The 26,050-nt window shown below is 45.0% G+C and overlaps 2 protein-coding genes across 3 annotated transcripts in view; one reads left to right on the forward strand and one right to left on the reverse strand.

Moving 5' to 3' along the window:
• Positions 1-4,005, forward strand: part of LOC131935714 (uncharacterized protein C1orf198 homolog) — a 21,459-nt gene extending 17,454 nt beyond the window's left edge. For both annotated transcript variants that reach the window (XM_059292284.1, XM_059292285.1), the window contains one exon: positions 2,531-4,005. In XM_059292284.1, coding sequence (XP_059148267.1) covers positions 2,531-2,602 — 72 coding nt within the window. In that variant the 3' untranslated portion in view covers positions 2,603-4,005. The remainder of the gene's footprint in view (positions 1-2,530) is intronic.
• On the reverse strand, positions 3,822-25,634 carry LOC131935713 (2-oxoisovalerate dehydrogenase subunit alpha, mitochondrial). The gene is made up of 9 exons (XM_059292283.1): positions 25,373-25,634; positions 23,552-23,716; positions 22,655-22,850; positions 20,869-21,030; positions 20,643-20,787; positions 19,187-19,248; positions 10,347-10,488; positions 6,856-7,027; positions 3,822-6,643 (listed from the first exon to the last, which is right to left on the reverse strand). The coding sequence occupies exons 1-9, from the start codon at positions 25,466-25,468 to the stop codon at positions 6,467-6,469; spliced, it is 1,317 nt and encodes a 438-aa protein (XP_059148266.1). The 5' UTR covers positions 25,469-25,634; the 3' UTR covers positions 3,822-6,466.
• Positions 25,635-26,050: the final 416 nt, after the last annotated feature.

The following is a 26,050-nucleotide window of genomic DNA, read 5'->3' on the forward strand; positions in this document are numbered from 1 at the left end:
GGGGGGGGGGGGGGAGACAGCTTGTGTTGTATGAATGGCACTGGGAGTGGGGGGGGGGGGGGGAGACAGCTTGTGTTGTATGAATGTCACATGGCACTGTGAGTGGGGGGGGGGGGGGAGACAGCTTGTGGTGTATGAATGGCACTGGGAGTGGGGGGGGGGGAGACAGCTTGTGTTGTATGAATGGCACTGGGAGTGGGGGGGGGGGAGACAGCTTGTGTTGTATGAATGGCACTGGGAGTGGGGGGGGGGGGAGACAGCTTGTGTTGTATGAATGGCACTGGGAGTGGGGGGGGGAGACAGCTTGTGTTGTATGAATGGCACTGGGAGTGGGGGGGGGGGAGACAGCTTGTGTTGTATGAATGGCACTGGGAGTGGGGGGGGGGGGGGGAGACAGCTTGTGTTGTATGAATGTCACATGGCACTGGGAGTGGGGGGGGGGACAGCTTGTGTTGTATGAATGGCACTGGGAGTGGGGGGGGGGGGGGGAGACAGCTTGTGTTGTATGAATGTCACATGGCACTGTGAGTGGGGGGGGGACAGCTTGTGGTGTATGAATGGCACTGGGAGTGGGGGGGGGGGGGAGACAGCTTGTGTTGTATGAATGGCACTGGGCACTGGGAGTGGGGGGGGGGAGACAGCTTGTGTTGTATGAATGGGAGTGGGGGGGGGGGGAGACAGCTTGTGTTGTATGAATGGGAGTGGGGGGGGGGGAGACAGCTTGTGTTGTATGAATTAAATGTCACATGGCACTGGGAGTGGGGGGGGGGGAGACAGCTTGTGGTGTATGAATGGGAGTGGGGGGGGGGGAGACAGCTTGTGTTGTATGAATGTCACATGGCACTGGGAGTGGGGGGGGGGGGGGAGACAGCTTGTGGTGTATGAATGGGAGTGGGGGGGGGGGGGAGACAGCTTGTGTTGTATGAATGTCACATGGCACTGGGAGTGGGGGGGGGGGAGACAGCTTGTGTTGTATGAATGTCACATGGCACTGGGAGTGGGGGGGGGGACAGCTTGTGGTGTATGAATGGCACTGGGAGTGGGGGGGGGGGAGACAGCTTGTGTTGTATGAATGTCACATGGCACTGGGAGTGGGGGGGGGGGGGCAGCTTGTGGTGTATGAATGGCACTGGGAGTGGGGGGGGGGGGAGACAGCTTGTGTTGTATGAATGGCACTGGGAGTGGGGGGGGGGGGGGAGACAGCTTGTGTTGTATGAATGTCACATGGCACTGGGAGTGGGGGGGGGGGGGAGACAGCTTGTGTTGTATGAATGTCACATGGCACTGGGAGTGGGGGGGGGGGGACAGCTTGTGTTGTATGAATGGCACTGGGAGTGGGGGGGGGGGGGGACAGCTTGTGTTGTATGAATGGCACTGGGAGTGGGGGGGGGGACAGCTTGTGTTGTATGAATGGCACTGGGAGTGGGGGGGGGGGGGAGACAGCTTGTGTTGTATGAATGGCACTGGGAGTGGGGGGGGGGGGGACAGCTTGTGTTGTATGAATGGCACTGGGAGTGGGGGGGGGGACAGCTTGTGTTGTATGAATGGCACTGGGAGTGGGGGGGGGGGGACAGCTTGTGGTGTATGAATGGCACTGGGAGTGGGGGGGGGGGGAGACAGCTTGTGTTGTATGAATGTCACATGGCACTGGGAGTGGGGGGGGGGGAGACAGCTTGTGTTGTATGAATGTCACATGGCACTGGGAGTGGGGGGGGGGGGGGACAGCTTGTGTTGTATGAATGGCACTGGGAGTGGGGGGGGGGGACAGCTTGTGTTGTATGAATGGCACTGGGAGTGGGGGGGGGGGGGACAGCTTGTGTTGTATGAATGGCACTGGGAGTGGGGGGGGGGGGGGGGAGACAGCTTGTGTTGTATGAATGTCACTGGGAGTGGGGGGGGGGGGGACAGCTTGTGTTGTATGAATGGCACTGGGAGTGGGGGGGGGGACAGCTTGTGTTGTATGAATGGCACTGGGAGTGGGGGGGGGGGACAGCTTGTGTTGTATGAATGGCACTGGGAGTGGGGGGGGGGGGAGACAGCTTGTGTTGTATGAATGTCACATGGCACTGTGAGTGGGGGGGGGGGGGGACAGCTTGTGTTGTATGAATGGCACTGGGAGTGGGGGGGGGGGGAGACAGCTTGTGTTGTATGAATGTCACATGGCACTGTGAGTGGGGGGGGGGGGAGACAGCTTGTGTTGTATGAATGGCACTGGGAGTGGGGGGGAGACAACTTGTGGTGTATGAATGGCACTGTGAGTGGGGGGGGGGGGGGACAGCTTGTGTTGTATGAATGGCACTGGGAGTGGGGGGGGGGAGACAACTTGTGGTGTATGAATCACCCTAAGGTGGGATGGCTCTAAAGATGGGGTGGACCAGTTTTTCACTTTTACCATCAATGCCCTCATTTTTCAGGAGAAAATCATTGATTGGTGTACTTGTTAAAAAGGGGCAGTTGAGTGCGGCTACTATGTTTTCTTTAGTCAGACTTGTTGTAAAAGCCACTTGAGTAAATCTTAATATTTTTTCAGGCTGATGGTGCCCCTGCTGATGGTGCTGATGAGATGCCTACAACTGGCTTTGACTTTTTAGACAACTGGTAACTTTGTTGAGCCACAGGACACCGCACATTTCAATTGAGAGAGACCCTTCAACTCTAGTTTTAGTTTTCAATTGAGAGAGACCCTTCAACTCTAGTTTTAGTTTTCAGTTAGAGAGAGACCTTTAAACTCTAGTTTAGTTTTCAGTTAGAGAGAGACCCTTCAACTCTATTTAATTATGTCAGGGTTGCTATCCTAATATATAAAAGCCCATGTGCGTACTTCTTTCTCTCTCTCTGCACATGTCCCGAGGCTATGAGATCAGTATCTTCAGCAATATATGGAGAATTTAATGATACACAGACTTTTATTTTAAAAATTTTGGATGTATTAAATGTATAAATTAAATGTTATTTAAGGAAGGAAATTAAAAATAAAGGCATATTCAAATGTAGAAACGCATAATTAATTATGCAACCGGAAAAGAGTATGATTTTAACCAGAACGCAAAAAAACTATGATGTCACATGTTTATGATGTCACATGTTTAAATTAAAGAAAGTACACAACACTAATGGCAGCATCTTCCAATTTTAGAATATGAAGAAATGAACTATTTCATTCAAATTTGATTTATATCTACTTATCAAGACATAGGCCTATTTTACGAAATGTATACAATTTTCTTAGCCAAAATTAATACAAATTACTATTTAAAAAAAAAATAATATCATATTGTCCAGGTTTTTTATGGAATTATTGAAATTAGTGCTTGCATTTAATATGGTGTTGTGTTGAAACTAATAGTTGCGTTTTAATTTATCTAATAGGTATTGGCAGCCTTTGTTATTTTAAATGTGTGGGTCTTTTAGTTATTAAGTTGTTTCTTTGCTTTGTCACTATCATTTAGTTAAGCACAGTGTTTTGACCCTGCAGTATTTTATAAATAAATTTTTACAACCAAGTACAAGAGTAAAAAGTCCTGTAATTCACGTGGGTACCACTGGCTACTGCGCTTTCTTCATGCTGTGCAAAGTCAATGAATTGGCCAACCAATACTACCACTTTCTTCATGCTGTGCTAAGTCAATGAATTGGCCAACCTATACTACCACTTTCTTCATGCTGTGCTAAGTCAATGAATTGGCCAACCTATACTACCACTTTCTTCAATTCTGACAAAACAGTCATTTCAAGAGAATAAAGAATCCATGCCTGAATGTACACTGCTATTGAATAGAGATTCTAGATCTATAGGGACACAATCAAGAATAGTCTGAAAATTATTTCTTTTTATTTTTTAAATAAATATTGTTATAAAATGACTGATTTTTGTTGGACATAGCTAAAGGATGGATGTAATCGATGTTTTTAGTATTTTCTGTAACTTAGCAAAAAAAAAATGTAATTGTATACATTTATCCATTCATGGAGATTGACAATAAAAATGGCTAAGCTTGAAAAATTGTATTGACAAAGTTTTGAGTACAAATTGTATTGACAAAGTTTTGAGTACAAATTGTATTGACAAAGTTTTGAGTACAAATTGTATTGACAAAGTTTTGAGTACAAATTGTATTGACAAAGTTTTGAGTACAAATTGTATTGACAAAGTTTTGAGTACAAATTGTATTGACAAAGTTTTGAGTACAAATTGTATTGACAAAGTTTTGAGTACAAATTGTATTGACAAAGTTTTGAGTACAAATTGTATTGACAAAGTTTTGAGTACAAATTGTATTGACAAAGTTTTGAGTACAAATTGAGTTTTTTATGATGTTGGCTTTTCAGAAAATCTATCACAAAGAAGAGCCAATCAATGTTTGTTTTACAAAGGTCACTGGATTTCCAATCTATAACATGATTCTAAAAATATTCAATTTCAGAATTATTTTTCAAGATTAAGTTTTTTTTTTTTTTTTTTTTATGGCCACTTTGCATAAATTACAAAAAAACGTTTTTTTTAATCCATGTCAACAATGATGGAATGATTCTCATCCATTGTATATGGGCAAATCTCTGTCAAGTACATTCAACAAATTGTAAATGGGCAAATCTCTGAAAACTAGATTAAAACATTCTCACCAACTAGAATGAACAAAGACTTAATGCTCAAACTATGTTACAGCATCAAAGTCCAAAGTTGCAACAACCCAATGGTGCATACTTTGTCAAGTCCAAAGTTGCAACAACCCAATGGTGCATACTTTGTCACAGCAACCCTATGGTGTATACTTTGTCAAGTCCAAAGTTGCAACAACCCAATGGTCCATACTTTGTCAAGTCCAAAGTTGCAACAACCCAACAATGGTGCATACTTTGTCACAGCAACCCTATGGTGTATACTTTGTCAAGTCCAAAGTTGCAACAACCCAACAATGGTGCATACTTTGTCAAGTTCCGAAGTTGCAACAACCCAGCAATGGTGCATACTTTGTCACAGCAACCCTATGGTGTATACTTTGTCAAGTCCAAAGTTGCAACAACCCAATGGTGCATACTTTGTCAAGTCCAAAGTTGCAACAACCCAATGGTGCATACTTTGTCACAGCAACCCTATGGTGTATACTTTGTCAAGTCCAAAGTTGCAACAACCCAATGGTCCATACTTTGTCAAGTCCAAAGTTGCAACAACCCAACAATGGTGCATACTTTGTCACAGCAACCCTATGGTGTATACTTTGTCAAGTCCAAAGTTGCAACAACCCAATGGTGCATACTTTGTCAAGTCCAAAGTTGCAACAACCCAATGGTGCATACTTTGTCACAGCAACCCTATGGTGTATACTTTGTCAAGTCCAAAGTTGCAACAACCCTATGGTGCATATTTTGATCACCACTCCTCAAGTCTACAGCCCTGAGTCTAAAAATGTTTACAAGTTCTTTCAATGGTTATAGAAATGTGAAGTCATCATTAAGTTTTCTCACATTTGATAAACAAATTCTCTTGTCCATTGGACAGTGGTCAACTGGAACTAACACCAGTCACCATAAAGACCTGGGTGTGGTGTGGCTGTTGCAGGACTTCTAAAACACCAGTCACCTTAAAACATGGGTGTGGTGTGGCTGTTGCAAGACTTCTAAAACCTTCTCAGGGTTCATTGTCTTTAAACTGGACAAAAGTTTGAAAGTGCCTATACTCCTTATTGATGCTTAACTCTTTGCTTCTAAAGCCTCAACCAGGCCCTAAGCTAAGGGAGGTAACCTCCAAAAACTTCTTTGAGATTGTTTTTAAAAATAAGTTTATTCTTTATTTTATGATTTAAAAGGCACAAAATATACTTATTAAATAAAGAAATGAAATATCTCAAAGAAAACATAATTGAATACATTTTTCTAAGCGTATTTATCGTTCAGAGATGATTTTGTGATGCAACCTGGTGGTCAGCAGTCCGCCATGGAGCACACATTTCTCATAGTTTTAAAAATTACAATTCTACAATACATTCTCATTGGTAATTCTAACAGCTTAAATATCTAATGTAATAATAATAGTGATTCTTCAAAACAAAATGCAAACAATGATAATGCGACCGTTTACACAAAAAACAAAAACTTTTCCAGAACCCAAGCTAGTCAACTCAGTATAAAATAAGAACAAAAGAATCCTAGAAAAATCTTGTGCCTTCTTGTACTATATTTAGTGAGCATAAATAGTGTACAAGCGCTTTTTGCATGAATAAAATGCGACAGAAAGTAATGGCGGTTGCGTCACGTTGCATTCAGTCACAGTAGTAGCAAATGATTCATATAATTCCTCTTTTTCTGTAGATTGAAGTGTTCAAATGATGGCATATGTTACATTACATAACGTAACAGCGTACTCTGCTTGATGTTACATGACAAATAGAAAATACTGCAATAACAAAATAGACTTGAACAAAGTTTAAGTGCATGTCTATGCTCTGGTTAAAATGTGGTAGCCTATCTAGGCCATGGGCTGGTAATGCTCCAGAGGATAATGTTCTTTGTAGAGCTGGACGTGTTTCTTCATTGAGTTCATCTGCTCCTGTATGCTGGCAGGAGGCTCGTCATACACATCTTCAAATAGAGATTCAGGGCGCCCGCGTTTTTCATTCTCTGCTGCAGCAAATGCTTTCATCACCTGCAACAGTCAGTCTCACCATCATTCATGCCAACAAGTCATATAACCATCATTCATGCCACCAAGTCATATAACCATCATTCATGCCAACAAGTCATATAACCATCATTTGTGTCACCCTGATTTATGTCACTAAAGTGATTTGAACTGTTAGAAATTAGAGCCACCCCCATCATCAAACCCCAATGAATGCAACCAAGAGAATGGCTTACCATCCTGCGAGATTCAAGTTTCCATTGTTTCTCCTTGTCCTCGTCCCACCAGCCCTTGTTGAGCATGTAGTGGCGCAGCCTAGAGATGGGGTTGTCTGTTTTGTCCCAGTGGCTGACCTCGTCAACAGACCTGTAGGCTGAGCTGTCGTCTGAGGTGCTGTGGTGGCCTAGCCTGTTCAAACAGCCAGTCATCACACATCAACCTGACATCACACATCAGCCTGCCATCACACATCAGCCTGACATCACACATCAGCCTGACATCACACATTAGCCTGACATCACACATCAGCCTGACATCACACATCAACCTGCCATCACACATCAACCTGACATCACACATTAGCCAGACATCACACATCAGCCTGACATCACACATCAGCCTGACATCACACATCAGCCAGACATCACACATCAACCTGCCATCACACATCAGACAGACATCACACATTAGCCTGACATCACACATCAGCCTGCCATCACACATCAACCTGCCATCACACATCAACCTGACATCACACATTAGCCAGACATCACACATCAGCCTGACATCACACATCAGCCTGACATCACACATCAACCTGACATCACACATCAGCCTGACATCACACATCAACCTGACATCACACATCAGCCTGACATCACACATCAACCTGCCATCACACATCAACCTGACATCACACATCAGACAGACATCACACATGAGACAGACATCACACATCAGACAGACATCACACATCAGCCTGACATCACACATCAGCCTGACATCACACATCAACCTGACATCACACATCAGACAGACATCACACATGAGACAGACATCACACATCAGACAGACATCACACATCAGCCTGACATCACACATCAACCTGACATCACACATCAGACACACATCACACATCAGCCTGACATCACACATCAACCTGACATCACACATCAGACAGACATCACACATCAGACAGACATCACACAGACATCACACATCAGCCTGACATCACACATCAGCCTGACATCACACATCAACCTGACATCACACATCAGACAGACATCACACATCAGCCTGACATCACACATCAACCTGACATCACACATCAACCTGACATCACACATCAACCTGACATCACACATCAACCAGACATCACACATCAACCAGACATCACACATCAACCTGACATCACACATCAGCCTGACATCAGACATCAGCCTGACATCAGACATCAGCCTGACATCACACATCAACCTGCCATCACACATCAACCTGACATCACACATCAACCTGACATCACACATCAGCCTGACATCACACATCAGCCTGACATCACACATCAACCTTACATCACACATCAGCCTGCCATCACACATCAGCCTGACATCACACATCAGCCTGACATCACACATCAACCTGACATCACACATCAACCTGACATCACACATCAACCTGACATCACACATCAACCTGCCATCACACATCAGCTTGACATCACACATCAGACAGACATCACACATCAGCCTGACATCACACATCAACCTGACATCACACATCAGACAGACATCACACATCAGCCTGACATCACACATCAGCCTGACATCACACATCAGCCTGACATCACACATCAGCCTGACATCACACATCAACCTGACATCACACATCAGACAGACATCACACATCAGACAGACATCACACATCAGACAGACATCACACATCAGCCTGACATCACACATCAGCCTGACATCACACATCAACCTGACATCACACATCAGACAGACATCACACATCAGCCTGACATCACACATCAACCTGACATCACACATCAGACAGACATCACACATCAGACAGACATCACACATCAGACAGACATCACACATCAGCCTGACATCACACATCAGCCTGACATCACACATCAACCTGACATCACACATCAGACAGACATCACACATCAGCCTGACATCACACATCAACCTGACATCACACATCAACCTGACATCACACATCAACCAGACATCACACATCAACCAGACATCACACATCAACCTGACATCACACATCAGCCTGACATCAGACATCAGCCTGACATCACACATCAGCCTGACATCACACATCAGCCAGACATCACACATCAACCTGCCATCACACATCAACCTGACATCACACATCAACCTGACATCACACATCAGCCTGACATCACACATCAGCCTGACATCACACATCAACCTGACATCACACATCAGCCTGCCATCACACATCAGCCTGACATCACACATCAGCCTGACATCACACATCAACCTGACATCACACATCAACCTGACATCACACATCAACCTGACATCACACATCAGCCTGACATCACACATCAGCCTGACATCACACATCAACCTGCCATCACACATCAGCCTGACATCACACATCAGCCTGACATCACACATCAACCTGCCATCACACATCAACCTGACATCACACATTAGACAGACATCACACATCAGCTTGACATCACACATCAGACAGACATCACACATCAGCCTGACATCACACATCAACCTGACATCACACATCAGACAGACATCACACATCAGACAGACATCACACATTAGACAGACATCACACATCAGCCTGACATCACACATCAGACAGACATCACACATCAGACAGACATCACACATCAACCTGCCATCACACATCAGCCTGACATCACACATCAGACAGACATCACACATCAGACAGACATCACACATCAGCCTGACATCACACATCAGCCTGACATCACACATCAACCTGACATCACACATCAGCCTGACATCACACATCAGCCTGACATCACACAGCAACCTGACATCACACATCAGCCTGCCATCACAAATCAGCCTGACATCACACATCAGCCTGACATCACACATCAACCTGACATCACACATCAACCTGACATCACACATCAACCTGACATCACACATCAACCTGACATCACACATCAGCCTGACATCACACATCAACCTGCCATCACACATCAACCTGACATCACACATCAACCTGACATCACACATTAGACAGACATCACAGATCAGCTTGACATCACACATCAGACAGACATCACACATCAGCCTGACATCACACATCAACCTGACATCACACATCAGACAGACATCACACATCAGCCTGACATCACACATTAGACAGACATCACACATCAGCCTGACATCACACATCAGACAGACATCACACATCAGACAGACATCACACATCAACCTGACATCACACATTAGACAGACATCACACATTAGACAGACATCACACATCAGCCTGACATCACACATCAGACAGACATCACACATCAACCTGCCATCACACATCAGCCTGACATCACACATCAGACAGACATCACACATCAGACAGACATCACACATCAGCCTGACATCACACATCAGCCTGACATCACACATCAGACAGACATCACACATCAGACAGACATCACACATCAGCCTGACATTGTGAGAGATACCTGTACGTCATGGCCTCAATTAAAACAGGTCTACTTTGGGTGACACAAACTTGTCTGGCCCTCTTGGTTGCATTATAAACAGCAAACACATCATTGCCATCAACTCGTATACACAGCATGCCATAGCCTGCCGCCCTAGAGGCTGGGGACACAGGTGACAAACATCAGTGGGACACATCAAAACTACAGGTGACAAACATCAGTGGGACACATCAAAACTACAGGTGACAAACATCAGTGGGACACATCAAAACTACAGGTGACAGACATTAGTGGGACACATCAAAACTACAGGTGACAGACATCAGTGGGACACATCAAAACTACAGGTGACAAACATCAGTGGGACACATCAAAACTACAGGTGACAGACATTAGTGGGACACATCAAAACTACTGGGACACATCAAAACTACAGGTGACAGACATTAGTGGGACACATCAAAACTACAGGGACACATCAAAACTACAGGTGACAGACATTAGTGGGACACATCAAAACTACAGGTGACAGACATTAGTGGGACACATCAAAACTACAGGTGACAGACATTAGTGGGACACATCAAAACTACAGGGACACATCAAAACTACAGGTGACAGACATCAGTGGGACACATCAAAACTACAGGGACACATCAAAACTACAGGGACACATCAAAACTACAGGGACACATCAAAACTACAGGGACACATCAAAACTACTGGGACACATCAAAACTACAGGGACACATCAAAACTACAGGTGACAGACATCAGTGGGACACATCAAAACTACAGGTGACAAACATCAGTGGGACACATCAAAACTACAGGTGACAGACATTAGTGGGACACATCAAAACTACAGGTGACAGACATCAGTGGGACACATCAAAACTACAGGTGACAAACATCAGTGGGACACATCAAAACTACAGGTGACAGACATTAGTGGGACACATCAAAACTACAGGTGACAAACATCAGTGGGACACATCAAAACTACAGGTGACAGACATTAGTGGGACACATCAAAACTACAGGTGACAGACATCAGTGGGACACATCAAAACTACAGGTGACAAACATCAGTGGGACACATCAAAACTACAGGTGACAGACATTAGTGGGACACATCAAAACTACAGGTGACAGACATCAGTGGGACACATCAAAACTACAGGTGACAAACATCAGTGGGACACATCAAAACTACAGGTGACAGACATTAGTGGGACACATCAAAACTACAGGGACACATCAAAACTACAGGTGACAGACATCAGTGGGACACATCAAAACTACAGGGACACATCAAAACTACAGGGACACATCAAAACTACAGGGACACATCAAAACTACAGGGACACATCAAAACTACTGGGACACATCAAAACTACAGGTGACAGACATTAGTGGGACACATCAAAACTACAGGTGACAGACATCAGTGGGACACATCAAAACTACAGGTGACAAACATCAGTGGGACACATCAAAACTACAGGTGACAGACATTAGTGGGACACATCAAAACTACAGGTGACAAACATCAGTGGGACACATCAAAACTACAGGTGACAGACATTAGTGGGACACATCAAAACTACAGGTGACAGACATCAGTGGGACACATCAAAACTACAGGTGACAAACATCAGTGGGACACATCAAAACTACAGGTGACAGACATTAGTGGGACACATCAAAACTACAGGTGACAGACATCAGTGGGACACATCAAAACTACAGGTGACAAACATCAGTGGGACACATCAAAACTACAGGTGACAGACATTAGTGGGACACATCAAAACTACAGGGACACATCAAAACTACAGGTGACAGACATCAGTGGGACACATCAAAACTACAGGGACACATCAAAACTACAGGGACACATCAAAACTACAGGGACACATCAAAACTACAGGGACACATCAAAACTACTGGGACACATCAAAACTACAGGGACACATCAAAACTACAGGTGACAGACATCAGTGGGACACATCAAAACTACAGGTGACAAACATCAGTGGGACACATCAAAACTACAGGTGACAGACATTAGTGGGACACATCAAAACTACAGGTGACAGACATCAGTGGGACACATCAAAACTACAGGTGACAGACATCAGTGGGACACATCAAAACTACAGGGACACATCAAAACTACAGGGACACATCAAAACTACAGGGACACATCAAAACTACAGGGACACATCAAAACTACTGGGACACATCAAAACTACAGGTGACAGACATCAGTGGGACACATCAAAACTACAGGGACACATCAAAACTACAGGGACACATCAAAACTACAGGGACACATCAAAACTACAGGGACACATCAAAACTACTGGGACACATCAAAACTACAGGTGACAGACATCAGTGGGACACATCAAAACTACAGGGACACATCAAAACTACAGGGACACATCAAAACTACAGGGACACATCAAAACTACAGGGACACATCAAAACTACTGGGACACATCAAAACTACAGGTGACAGACATCAGTGGGACACATCAAAACTACAGGGACACATCAAAACTACAGGGACACATCAAAACTACAGGGACACATCAAAACTACAGGGACACATCAAAACTACTGGGACACATCAAAACTACAGGTGACAGACATCAGTGGGACACATCAAAACTACAGGGACACATCAAAACTACAGGGACACATCAAAACTACAGGGACACATCAAAACTACAGGGACACATCAAAACTACAGGTGACAGACATCAGTGGGACACATCAAAACTACAGGGACACATCAAAACTACTGGTGACAGACATCAGTGGGACACATCAAAACTACAGGTGACAGACATCAGTGGGACACATCAAAACTACAGGGACACATCAAAACTACTGGTGACAGACATCAGTGGGACACATCAAAACTACAAGGACACATCAAAACTACTGGTGACAGACATCAGTGGGACACATCAAAACTACAGGTGACAGACATCAGTGGGACACATCAAAACTACAGGGACACATCAAAACTACTGGTGACAGACATCAGTGGGACACATCAAAACTACAGGGACACATCAAAACTACTGGTGACAGACATCAGTGGGACACATCAAAACTACTGGTGACAGACATCAGTGGGACACATCAAAACTACAGGGACACATCAAAACTACTGGTGACAGACATCAGTGGGACACATCAAAACTACAGGTGACAGACATCAGTGGGACACATCAAAACTACTGGGACACATCAAAACTACTGGTGACAGACATCAGTGGGACACATCAAAACTACAGGTGACAGACATCAGTGGGACACATCAAAACTACTGGGACACATCAAAACTACTGGTGACAGACATCAGTGGGACACATCAAAACTACTGGGACACATCAAAACTACTGGTGACAGACATCAGTGGGACACATCAAAACTACAGGTGACAGACATCAGTGGGACACATCAAAACTACAGGTGACAGACATCAGTGGGACACATCAAAACTACAGGTGACAGACATCAGTGGGACACATCAAAACTACTGGGACACATCAAAACTACTGGTGACAGACATCAGTGGGACACATCAAAACTACAGGTGACAGACATCAGTGGGACACATCAAAACTACAGGTGACAGACATCAGTGGGACACATCAAAACTACAGGTGACAGACATCAGTGGGACACATCAAAACTACTGGGACACATCAAAACTACTGGTGACAGACATCAGTGGGACACATCAAAACTACAGGTGACAGACATCAGTGGGACACATCAAAACTACAGGTGACAGACATCAGTGGGACACATCAAAACTACTGGGACACATCAAAACTACTGGTGACAGACATCAGTGGGACACATCAAAACTACAGGTGACAGACATCAGTGGGACACATCAAAACTACTGGGACACATCAAAACTACTGGTGACAGACATCAGTGGGACACATCAAAACTACAGGTGACAGACATCAGTGGGACACATCAAAACTACAGGTGACAGACATCAGTGGGACACATCAAAACTACTGGGACACATCAAAACTACTGGTGACAGACATCAGTGGGACACATCAAAACTACAGGTGACAGACATCAGTGGGACACATCAAAACTACAGGTGACAGACATCAGTGGGACACATCAAAACTACTGGGACACATCAAAACTACTGGTGACAGACATCAGTGGGACACATCAAAACTACAGGTGACAGACATCAGTGGGACACATCAAAACTACTGGGACACATCAAAACTACTGGGACACATCAAAACTACTGGGACACATCAAAACTACAGGTGACAGACATCAGTGGGACACATCAAAACTACAGGGACACATCAAAACTACAGGGACACATCAAAACTACAGGGACACATCAAAACTACAGGGACACATCAAAACTACTGGGACACATCAAAACTACAGGGACACATCAAAACTACAGGTGACAGACATCAGTGGGACACATCAAAACTACAGGTGACAAACATCAGTGGGACACATCAAAACTACAGGTGACAGACATTAGTGGGACACATCAAAACTACAGGTGACAGACATCAGTGGGACACATCAAAACTACAGGTGACAAACATCAGTGGGACACATCAAAACTACAGGTGACAGACATTAGTGGGACACATCAAAACTACAGGTGACAGACATTAGTGGGACACATCAAAACTACAGGTGACAAACATCAGTGGGACACATCAAAACTACTGGGACACATCAAAACTACAGGGACACATCAAAACTACAGGTGACAGACATCAGTGGGACACATCAAAACTACAGGTGACAAACATCAGTGGGACACATCAAAACTACAGGTGACAGACATTAGTGGGACACATCAAAACTACAGGTGACAGACATCAGTGGGACACATCAAAACTACAGGTGACAAACATCAGTGGGACACATCAAAACTACAGGTGACAGACATTAGTGGGACACATCAAAACTACAGGTGACAGACATTAGTGGGACACATCAAAACTACAGGTGACAGACATCAGTGGGACACATCAAAACTACAGGTGACAAACATCAGTGGGACACATCAAAACTACAGGTGACAGACATTAGTGGGACACATCAAAACTACAGGTGACAGACATCAGTGGGACACATCAAAACTACAGGTGACAAACATCAGTGGGACACATCAAAACTACAGGTGACAGACATTAGTGGGACACATCAAAACTACAGGGACACATCAAAACTACAGGTGACAGACATCAGTGGGACACATCAAAACTACAGGGACACATCAAAACTACAGGGACACATCAAAACTACAGGGACACATCAAAACTACAGGGACACATCAAAACTACTGGGACACATCAAAACTACAGGGACACATCAAAACTACAGGTGACAGACATCAGTGGGACACATCAAAACTACAGGTGACAAACATCAGTGGGACACATCAAAACTACAGGTGACAGACATTAGTGGGACACATCAAAACTACAGGTGACAGACATCAGTGGGACACATCAAAACTACAGGTGACAGACATCAGTGGGACACATCAAAACTACAGGGACACATCAAAACTACAGGGACACATCAAAACTACAGGGACACATCAAAACTACAGGGACACATCAAAACTACTGGGACACATCAAAACTACAGGTGACAGACATCAGTGGGACACATCAAAACTACAGGGACACATCAAAACTACAGGGACACATCAAAACTACAGGGACACATCAAAACTACAGGGACACATCAAAACTACTGGGACACATCAAAACTACAGGTGACAGACATCAGTGGGACACATCAAAACTACAGGGACACATCAAAACTACAGGGACACATCAAAACTACAGGGACACATCAAAACTACAGGGACACATCAAAACTACTGGGACACATCAAAACTACAGGTGACAGACATCAGTGGGACACATCAAAACTACAGGGACACATCAAAACTACAGGGACACATCAAAACTACAGGGACACATCAAAACTACAGGGACACATCAAAACTACAGGGACACATCAAAACTACTGGGACACATCAAAACTACAGGTGACAGACATCAGTGGGACACATCAAAACTACAGGGACACATCAAAACTACAGGGACACATCAAAACTACAGGGACACATCAAAACTACAGGGACACATCAAAACTACAGGTGACAGACATCAGTGGGACACATCAAAACTACAGGGACACATCAAAACTACTGGTGACAGACATCAGTGGGACACATCAAAACTACAGGTGACAGACATCAGTGGGACACATCAAAACTACAGGGACACATCAAAACTACTGGTGACAGACATCAGTGGGACACATCAAAACTACAAGGACACATCAAAACTACTGGTGACAGACATCAGTGGGACACATCAAAACTACAGGTGACAGACATCAGTGGGACACATCAAAACTACAGGGACACATCAAAACTACTGGTGACAGACATCAGTGGGACACATCAAAACTACAGGGACACATCAAAACTACTGGTGACAGACATCAGTGGGACACATCAAAACTACTGGTGACAGACATCAGTGGGACACATCAAAACTACAGGGACACATCAAAACTACTGGTGACAGACATCAGTGGGACACATCAAAACTACAGGTGACAGACATCAGTGGGACACATCAAAACTACTGGGACACATCAAAACTACTGGTGACAGACATCAGTGGGACACATCAAAACTACAGGTGACAGACATCAGTGGGACACATCAAAACTACTGGGACACATCAAAACTACTGGTGACAGACATCAGTGGGACACATCAAAACTACTGGGACACATCAAAACTACTGGTGACAGACATCAGTGGGACACATCAAAACTACAGGTGACAGACATCAGTGGGACACATCAAAACTACAGGTGACAGACATCAGTGGGACACATCAAAACTACAGGTGACAGACATCAGTGGGACACATCAAAACTACTGGGACACATCAAAACTACTGGTGACAGACATCAGTGGGACACATCAAAACTACAGGTGACAGACATCAGTGGGACACATCAAAACTACAGGTGACAGACATCAGTGGGACACATCAAAACTACAGGTGACAGACATCAGTGGGACACATCAAAACTACTGGGACACATCAAAACTACTGGTGACAGACATCAGTGGGACACATCAAAACTACAGGTGACAGACATCAGTGGGACACATCAAAACTACAGGTGACAGACATCAGTGGGACACATCAAAACTACTGGGACACATCAAAACTACTGGTGACAGACATCAGTGGGACACATCAAAACTACAGGTGACAGACATCAGTGGGACACATCAAAACTACTGGGACACATCAAAACTACTGGTGACAGACATCAGTGGGACACATCAAAACTACAGGTGACAGACATCAGTGGGACACATCAAAACTACAGGTGACAGACATCAGTGGGACACATCAAAACTACTGGGACACATCAAAACTACTGGTGACAGACATCAGTGGGACACATCAAAACTACAGGTGACAGACATCAGTGGGACACATCAAAACTACAGGTGACAGACATCAGTGGGACACATCAAAACTACTGGGACACATCAAAACTACTGGTGACAGACATCAGTGGGACACATCAAAACTACAGGTGACAGACATCAGTGGGACACATCAAAACTACTGGGACACATCAAAACTACTGGGACACATCAAAACTACTGGGACACATCAAAACTACTGGTGACAGACATCAGTGGGACACATCAAAACTACAGGGACACATCAAAACTACTGGTGACAGACATCAGTGGGACACATCAAAACTACTGGGACACATCAAAACTACTGGGACACATCAAAACTACAGGTGACAGACATCAGTGGGACACATCAAAACTACAGGTGACAGACATCAGTGGGACACATCAAAACTACTGGGACACATCAAAACTACTGGGACACATCAAAACTACTGGGACACATCAAAACTACAGGTGACAAACATCAGTGGGACACATCAAAACTACAGGTGACAGACATCAGTGGGACACATCAAAACTACTGGGACACATCAAAACTACAGGGACACATCAAAACTACAGGTGACAGACATCACTGGGACACATCAAAACTACTGGTGACAGACATCAGTGGGACACATCAAAACTACTGGGACACATCAAAACTACTGGGACACATCAAAACTACTGGGACACATCAAAACTACTGGGACACATCAAAACTACAGGTGACAAACATCAGTGGGACACATCAAAACTACAGGTGACAGACATCAGTGGGACACATCAAAACTACTGGGACACATCAAAACTACTGGGACACATCAAAACTACAGGGACACATCAAAACTACAGGTGACAGACATCACTGGGACACATCAAAACTACAGGTGACACAACCATAGTATTGTTAACATCAAATAAATAAATACACAATATGTTGAGGTCAAGAAAATGTTAACATTGCTCTCATCAATCAATACAACTCTGTACAACTGAGGTGACAATATCAGCTAGATGACAATGTTAGCTAGATGACAATGTTAGCTAGATGACAATGTTAGCTAGATGACAAGATGAACTAATATGAACCTAAGACTTTAGCTAGATGACAAGATGAACTAATATGAACCTAAGACTTTAGCTAGATGACAACATGAACTAATATGAACCTAAGACTTTAGCTAGATGACAAGATGAACTAATATGAACCTAAGACTTTAGCTAGATGACAAGATGAACTAATATGAACCTAAGACTTTAGCTAGATGACAAGATGAACTAATATGAACCTGGGACTTACCTATTCCGTCTCCTCTGTACTGATCTTTGGTTGGGGTTGAAATGGCGTAGCCATTGTTTCTGCTGAGATAAAACATCAAAGTTCAGAGCAAGACCAGATCTACCAGACCAGTGGCTGACTAGACCAACAAAGTGACCAGTGGCTGACTAGACCAACAAAGTGACCAGTGGGTGACTAGACCAACAAAGTGACCAGTGGCTGACTAGACCAACAAAGTGACCAGTGGCTGACTAGACCAACAAAGTGACCAGTGGATGACTAGACCAACACAGTGACCAGTGGCTGACTAGACCAACAAAGTGACCAGTGGCTGACTAGACCAACACAGTGACCAGTGGGTGACTAGACCAACAAAGTGACCAGTGGCTGACTAGACCAACACAGTGACCAGTGGGTGACTAGACCAACACAGTGACCAGTGGGCGACTAGACCAACAAAGTGACCAGTGGCTGACTAGACCAACACAGTGACCAGTGGGTGACTAGACCAACACAGTGACCAGTGGCTGACTAGACCAACAAAGTGACCAGTGGGTGACTAGACCAACACAGTGACCAGTGGCTGACTAGACCAACAAAGTGACCAGTGGCTGACTAGACCAACACAGTGACCAGTGGCTGACTAGACCAACAAAGTGACCAGTGGGTGACTAGACCAACAAAGTGACCAGTGGGTGACTAGACCAACAAAGTGACCAGTGGCTGACTAGACCAACACAGTGACCAGTGGCTGACTAGACCAACAAAGTGACCAGTGGGTGACTAGACCAACAAAGTGACCAGTGGCTGACTAGACCAACACAGTGACCAGTGGCTGACTAGACCAACAAAGTGACCAGTGGGTGACTAGACCAACAAAGTGACCAGTGGGTGACTAGACCAACAAAGTGACCAGTGGCTGACTAGACCAACACAGTGACCAGTGGCTGACTAGACCAACAAAGTGACCAGTGGGTGACTAGACCAACAAAGTGACCAGTGGCTGACTAGACCAACACAGTGACCAGTGGCTGACTAGACCAACAAAGTGACCAGTGGGTGACTAGACCAACAAAGTGACCAGTGGGTGACTAGACCAACAAAGTGACCAGTGGCTGACTAGACCAACAAAGTGACCAGTGGGTGACTAGACCAACACAGTGACCAGTGGGTGACTAGACCAACAAAGTGACCAGTGGGTGACTAGACCAACAAAGTGACCAGTGGGTGACTAGACCAACAAAGTGAGCAGTGGGTGACTAGACCAACAAAGTGACCAGTGGGTGACTAGACCAACAAAGTGACCAGTGGGTGACTAGACCAACAAAGTGACCAGTGGGTGACTAGACCAACAAAGTGACCAGTGGGTGACTAGACCAACAAAGTGACCAGTGGGTGACTAGACCAACAAAGTGACCAGTGGCTGACCAGACCAACAAAGTGACGAGTGGGTGAGTAAATGAATTGAGCTACTCACCAAAAAAAAATGACTGGACAGTTGAGCACAGAAGCAAAGTTAAAGGCAGCATGAGCATCCCCCTCTGAGGCTGCTCCCTCCCCAAAGTAACAGGCCACACACAAGCCATTTTGTTTGCGTTTGAAGGCATAGGCTGCTCCAGAAGCTTAGGAAACAATCAGCTGACTTTTGACATTAAGCTCAAACAAGATGACATGGCCTAAAAAAAGTAGGAGAAAATCAATACCTTGAGGCATTTGAGTTGCTAACGTGGAAGAAATTGTGACAAAGTTATGCTCCCTGGATCCATAATGTACTGGCATTTGTCTGCCTTTTCCAATGTCTTTAGCATTACCGTAGCATTGATGCATAAACTGGTGCAATGGAAATCCTCGCCACATCAAAACACCTGAAATATGGGTTGACACGATAAGAAAGGTCACCCTACTGACCTGGTCTTTCTGCCCCACCCAAATGACCTGCCTCTCTGCCCCACCCAACTGACCTGCCCCACCCAACTGACCTGCCCCACCCAACTGACCTGCCTCTCTGCCCCACCCAACTGACCTGCCTCTCTGCCCCACCCAACTGACCTGCCTCTCTGCCCCACCCAACTGACCTGCCCCACCCAACTGACCTGCCCCACCCAACTGACCTGCCCCACCCAACTGACCTGTCCCACCCAACTGACCTGCCTCTCTGCCCCACCCAACTGACCTGCCTCTCTGCCCCACCCAACTGACCTGCCTCTCTGCCCCACCCAACTGACCTGCCTCTCTGCCCCACCCAACTGACCTGCCCCACCCAACTGACCTGCCCCACCCAAATGACCTGCCTCTCTGCCCCACCCAACTGACCTGCCCCACCCAACTGACCTGCCCCACCCAACTGACCTGCCCCACCCAACTGACCTGCCTCTCTGTCCCACCCAACTGACCTGCCCCACCCAACTGACCTGCCCCACCCAACTGACCTGCCTCTCTGCCCCACCCAACTGACCTGCCTCTCTGCCCCACCCAACTGACCTGCCCCACCCAACTGACCTGCCCCACCCAACTGACCTGCCCCCACCCAACTGACCTGCCCCACCCAACTGACCTGCCTCTCTGCCCCACCCAACTGACCTGCCCCACCCAACTGACCTGCCCCACCCAACTGACCTGCCCCACCCAACTGACCTGCCCCACCCAACTGACCTGTCCCAACCCAACTGACCTGCCTCTCTGCCCCACCCAACTGACCTGCCCCACCCAACTGACCTGGTCTTTCTGCCCCACCCAACTGACCTGCCCCACCCAACTGACCTGCCCCACCCAACTGATCTGCCCCACCCAACTGACCTGCCTCTCTGCCCCACCCAACTGACCTGGTCTTTCTGCCCCACCCAACTGACCTGCCCCACCCAACTGATCTGCCCCACCCAACTGATCAGCCCCACCCAACTGATCTGCCCCACCCAACTGACCTGCCCCACCCAACTGACCTGCCCAACCCAACTGACCTGCCTCTCTGCCCCACCCAACTGACCTGCCCCACCCAACTGACCTGCCCCACCCAACTGACCTGCCCCACCCAACTGACCTGCCTCTCTGCCCCACCCAACTGACCTGCCCCACCCAACCGACCTGCCCCACCCAACTGACCTGCCCCACCCAACTGACCTGCCTCTCTGCCCCACCCAACTGACCTGCTTCTCTGCCCCACCCAACTGACCTGCCCCACCCAACTGACCTGCCTCTCTGCCCAACCCAACTGACCTGCCTCTCTGCCCCACCCAACTGACCTGCCCCACCCAACTGACCTGCCCCACCCAACTGACCTGCCCCTCTGCCCCACCCAACTGACCTGCCCCACCCAACTGACCTGCCCCACCCAACTGACCTGCCCCACCCAACTGACCTGCCCCACCCAACTGACCTGCCTCTCTGCCCCACCCAACTGACCTGCCCCACCCAACTGACCTGCCCCACCCAACTGACCTGCCCCACCCAACTGACCTGCCCCACCCAACTGACCTGCCCCAGCCAACTGACCTGCCTCCCTATATTGTCCAAAAATGAGATCCTTAGAATCAAGTGCAGCAGCCGAGCCAATGTGTGTCCCCTCCTCGCCATAGTTGGTCATGTAAAAAGAAATTCTGCCTTGACGTTGTGAGTCATACAAGACCCTGTCCATGGTGTTGAGTAGTGTCATGTCCTTGTACATCTTGAGGACTGTAGCTTCATCCAACTGCATGCACACAAGGCATTTCAAGACATTTACTTCAAGACATTTACTTCAAGACAAGACATTTACTTCAAGACATTTACTTCAAGACATTTACTTCAAGACAAGACATTTACTTCAAGACATTTACTTCAAGACAAGGCATTTACTTCAAGACATGTACTTCAAGACATTTACTTCAAGACATTTACTTCAAAACATTTACTTCAAGACATTTACTTCAAGACAAGACATTTACTTCAAGACAAGACATTTACTTCAAGACATTTACTTCAAGACATTTACTTCAAGACATTTACTTCAAGACATTTACTTCAAGGCAAGACATTTACTTCAAGACATTTACTTCAAGACAAAACATTTACTTCAAGACAAGACATTTACTTCAAGACATTTACTTCAAGACAAGGCATTTACTTCAAGACATGTACTTCAAGACATGTACTTCAAGACATTTACTTCAAGACATTTACTTCAAGACATTTACATCAAGACAAGACATTTACTTCAAGACATTTACTTCAAGACATGTACTTCAAGACATTTACTTCAAGACATTTACTTCAAGACATTTACTTCAAGACATTTACTTCAAGACAAGACATTTACTTCAAGACAAGACATTTACTTCAAGACAAGACGTATAAAATTCATTGATTAAAGACAAGAAATGTATTACAAGACAAGAAGACAGGACAGTTGACCTTTGGATCCTGCTTCTCATCAATAAACTGTCCTTGTGAGTTGAGAGTGCGGTAGACAGGTATACCAGGTGCATGATCAGGGTCCAGCAAGTCCAGATGGGTGACATACTCCGACCTTGACCCCGGGAAGTTTGCTTTATCACCCTCAGTGCCAGTTGAGTAGGACTAGAGGAATCATTCAAACATGTTTAATGTAAGTAGAGTATGAGAGGAATCATACAAACATGTTTGTAAGTATAGAGGACTAGAGGAATCATACAAACATGTTTGTAAGTATAGAGTACTAGGAGGAATCATACAAACATGTTTGTAAGTGTAGAGAACTAGAGGAATCACACAAACATGTTTGTAAGTATAGAGAACTAGAGGAATCATACAAACATGTTTGTAAGTATAGAGTACGAGAGGAATCATACAAACATATTTGTAAGTGTAGAGCAGGGGTCTCCAAACTACGGCCCGCGGGCCGGATCCGGCCCTCGAGGTCCTCTCATCCGGCCCGCGGCGATCTTTTTGTCCACGGAAAAAACGTTTGTTGGTGATGGCTGAGAAAAATCAAAGACATGTTTGGAATTAACTGGCCCACGAACTGAAATTTGATAGTTAATGCGGCCCTCGGACTGAAAAGTTTTGAGACCCCTGGTGTAGAGTACTAGGAGGAATCATACAAACATGTTTGTAAGTGTAGAGAACTAGAGGAATCATACAAACATGTTTGTAGTGTAGAGTACTAGTGGAATCATACAAATAATTTACAATTCAAAAACAAAACTCAGATGGTAGAGAGTGTATAATATAATAGGATAGATAAATGTATAATAGGATAGATAATTGTATTCCAGTGAGAATTCCCACTATCTAAATAACACAAAAGTGTGGTATTTACTAACAATGAAACTTTCATGACAGTTGAACAGTATAGTATAAACATTGTTTATATTTTTGATGATCAACAATAATAGAATGACACCCCCCCCCCCCCCCAATGACAGTGTGGTTAGCCCTAAGCCCCACTGCTTAGTTAGCCTAATGTTATTCAGGTACTCATCACAGTTGAGCGGTACTACAGATTTGGGTTAGCAGGCGTAAGCCCTACCATTCATTCATATGTAAAATATAATCCTCATGTCCTGAAGCAGAAATGTTGGGAGAATTTTTATACCCATGTCCGATAATGGAATCTTCTTTTAAAAAGGGGTGTTAGGTTACTGGTAGTTAACTAAATATACACATGGCTGGCTAATGTCAATGCTAACCCCCAACCCTGGTCCTACCATACGCCTAACCCTAAAATTAGTCGAGATTACAATACTACTAACAACCCAACACACCTATTTTATGTTAGACTCCATTATCAGACATCGGTATCTAAAATCATCCACAGGTCTAGGCCTATAGTATAGCCTATATAATTATGAGAATAATAATTAGATAGCCTTATCAATATCAGCAGGGTAGGCATATTCTTAAGAAACTGGGTAGGCTTATGTTTCTACCCTTCTTGGTATTTCCATTTTTTTTTCTATCTACACCACTTATCACTCATTTCATTCATATCCATTTTGATTAGAATTAGGATGATAATCTAGATCTACTAGAGTCTAGAATAGTCTAGATACTGGATAATCATGAGAGATAAACTACAGACCTAGACTCTAGACTACATTCTAGATGAAGATGACTGTCAAGTACTAACGAACTACTAGATCTAGAGTCTACATCTAGATCTAGCTAGTGATCTTGATAATAATGAGATAGGGTGAGCTCGGGCTCAAAATTTAATAACACGTGAGTCGAGTTATTCGGTAAATTAAAAATTACCTGTCTGTTGACGTTACTGACAATCCCGTTTATGTAGTTTAATGAGCATCTTCTTAACGAACTATTATTAAAAATTCGTAAGACAGGCTTAAACATTTTAGAATTTAGAATCTAATCTAAATATTAAATTTTCTTTGATCTGTATTGCTGCCGATCGTTCGGTTAATTAAAATAAGTTTATATCTTCTGTGTGAAGCAACCTAGAGTCTAGTTAAAATATTAAAATTTTCAGCTAGGCCCTAAAGTCATTTGGATTAAGTTTCTACCAGATAAATTTGAAATTATGAAGCCAAACACGGGATTTAGACCAGTGTAGATCTCGCACTAACTCAAGTATCAACTAGACTCTATATCTAGACCAGTGGCGTAGCTACCGTAAAGCTAGCGTAAGCAAGGCATAGGGGCCCAAGGCAAATAGGGGGCCCTTTTTCGAAAGTTTGAGGGGGGGGGGGTGCAAATTTAAAGTCTGAGGGTGAGGGGGTGCAAATCGAAAGTTTGAGGGGGGGGTGCAAATCGAAAGTCTGAGGGGGGGGGGGTGCAAATCGAAAGTTTGTCCCCGGTCGCCGGGAAGGGTCGCTACGCCTCTGAGGGGCCCACTAACACTTTTTGCATAGGGGCCCAAAAATCCTAGCTACGCCAATTGGCCTAGACCAGGGGTCGGCAACCTGCGGCTCTTTT

This window comes from Physella acuta, unplaced genomic scaffold, assembly GCF_028476545.2.
Source record: "Physella acuta isolate Inbredline_101_S28 unplaced genomic scaffold, ASM2847654v3 ptg000155l, whole genome shotgun sequence".
Classification (NCBI taxonomy): Eukaryota; Metazoa; Mollusca; class Gastropoda; family Physidae; genus Physella; species Physella acuta.

What these genes read in the sequence shown, in the direction of transcription:
- LOC131935713 (XM_059292283.1), bottom strand. Translation starts at nt 25,468, where the DNA reads ATGTTTAAGCCTGTCTTACGAATTTTTAATAATAGTTCGTTAAGAAGA. An exon ending in AGCAACTCAAATGCCTCAAG is followed by an intron (nt 20,788 to 20,868) that starts GTATTGATTTTC and finishes TTGTTTCCTAAG; the next exon opens with CTTCTGGAGCAGCCTATGCC. An exon ending in TGTCCAGTCATTTTTTTTTG is followed by an intron (nt 19,249 to 20,642) that starts GTGAGTAGCTCA and finishes GTTTTATCTCAG; the next exon opens with CAGAAACAATGGCTACGCCA.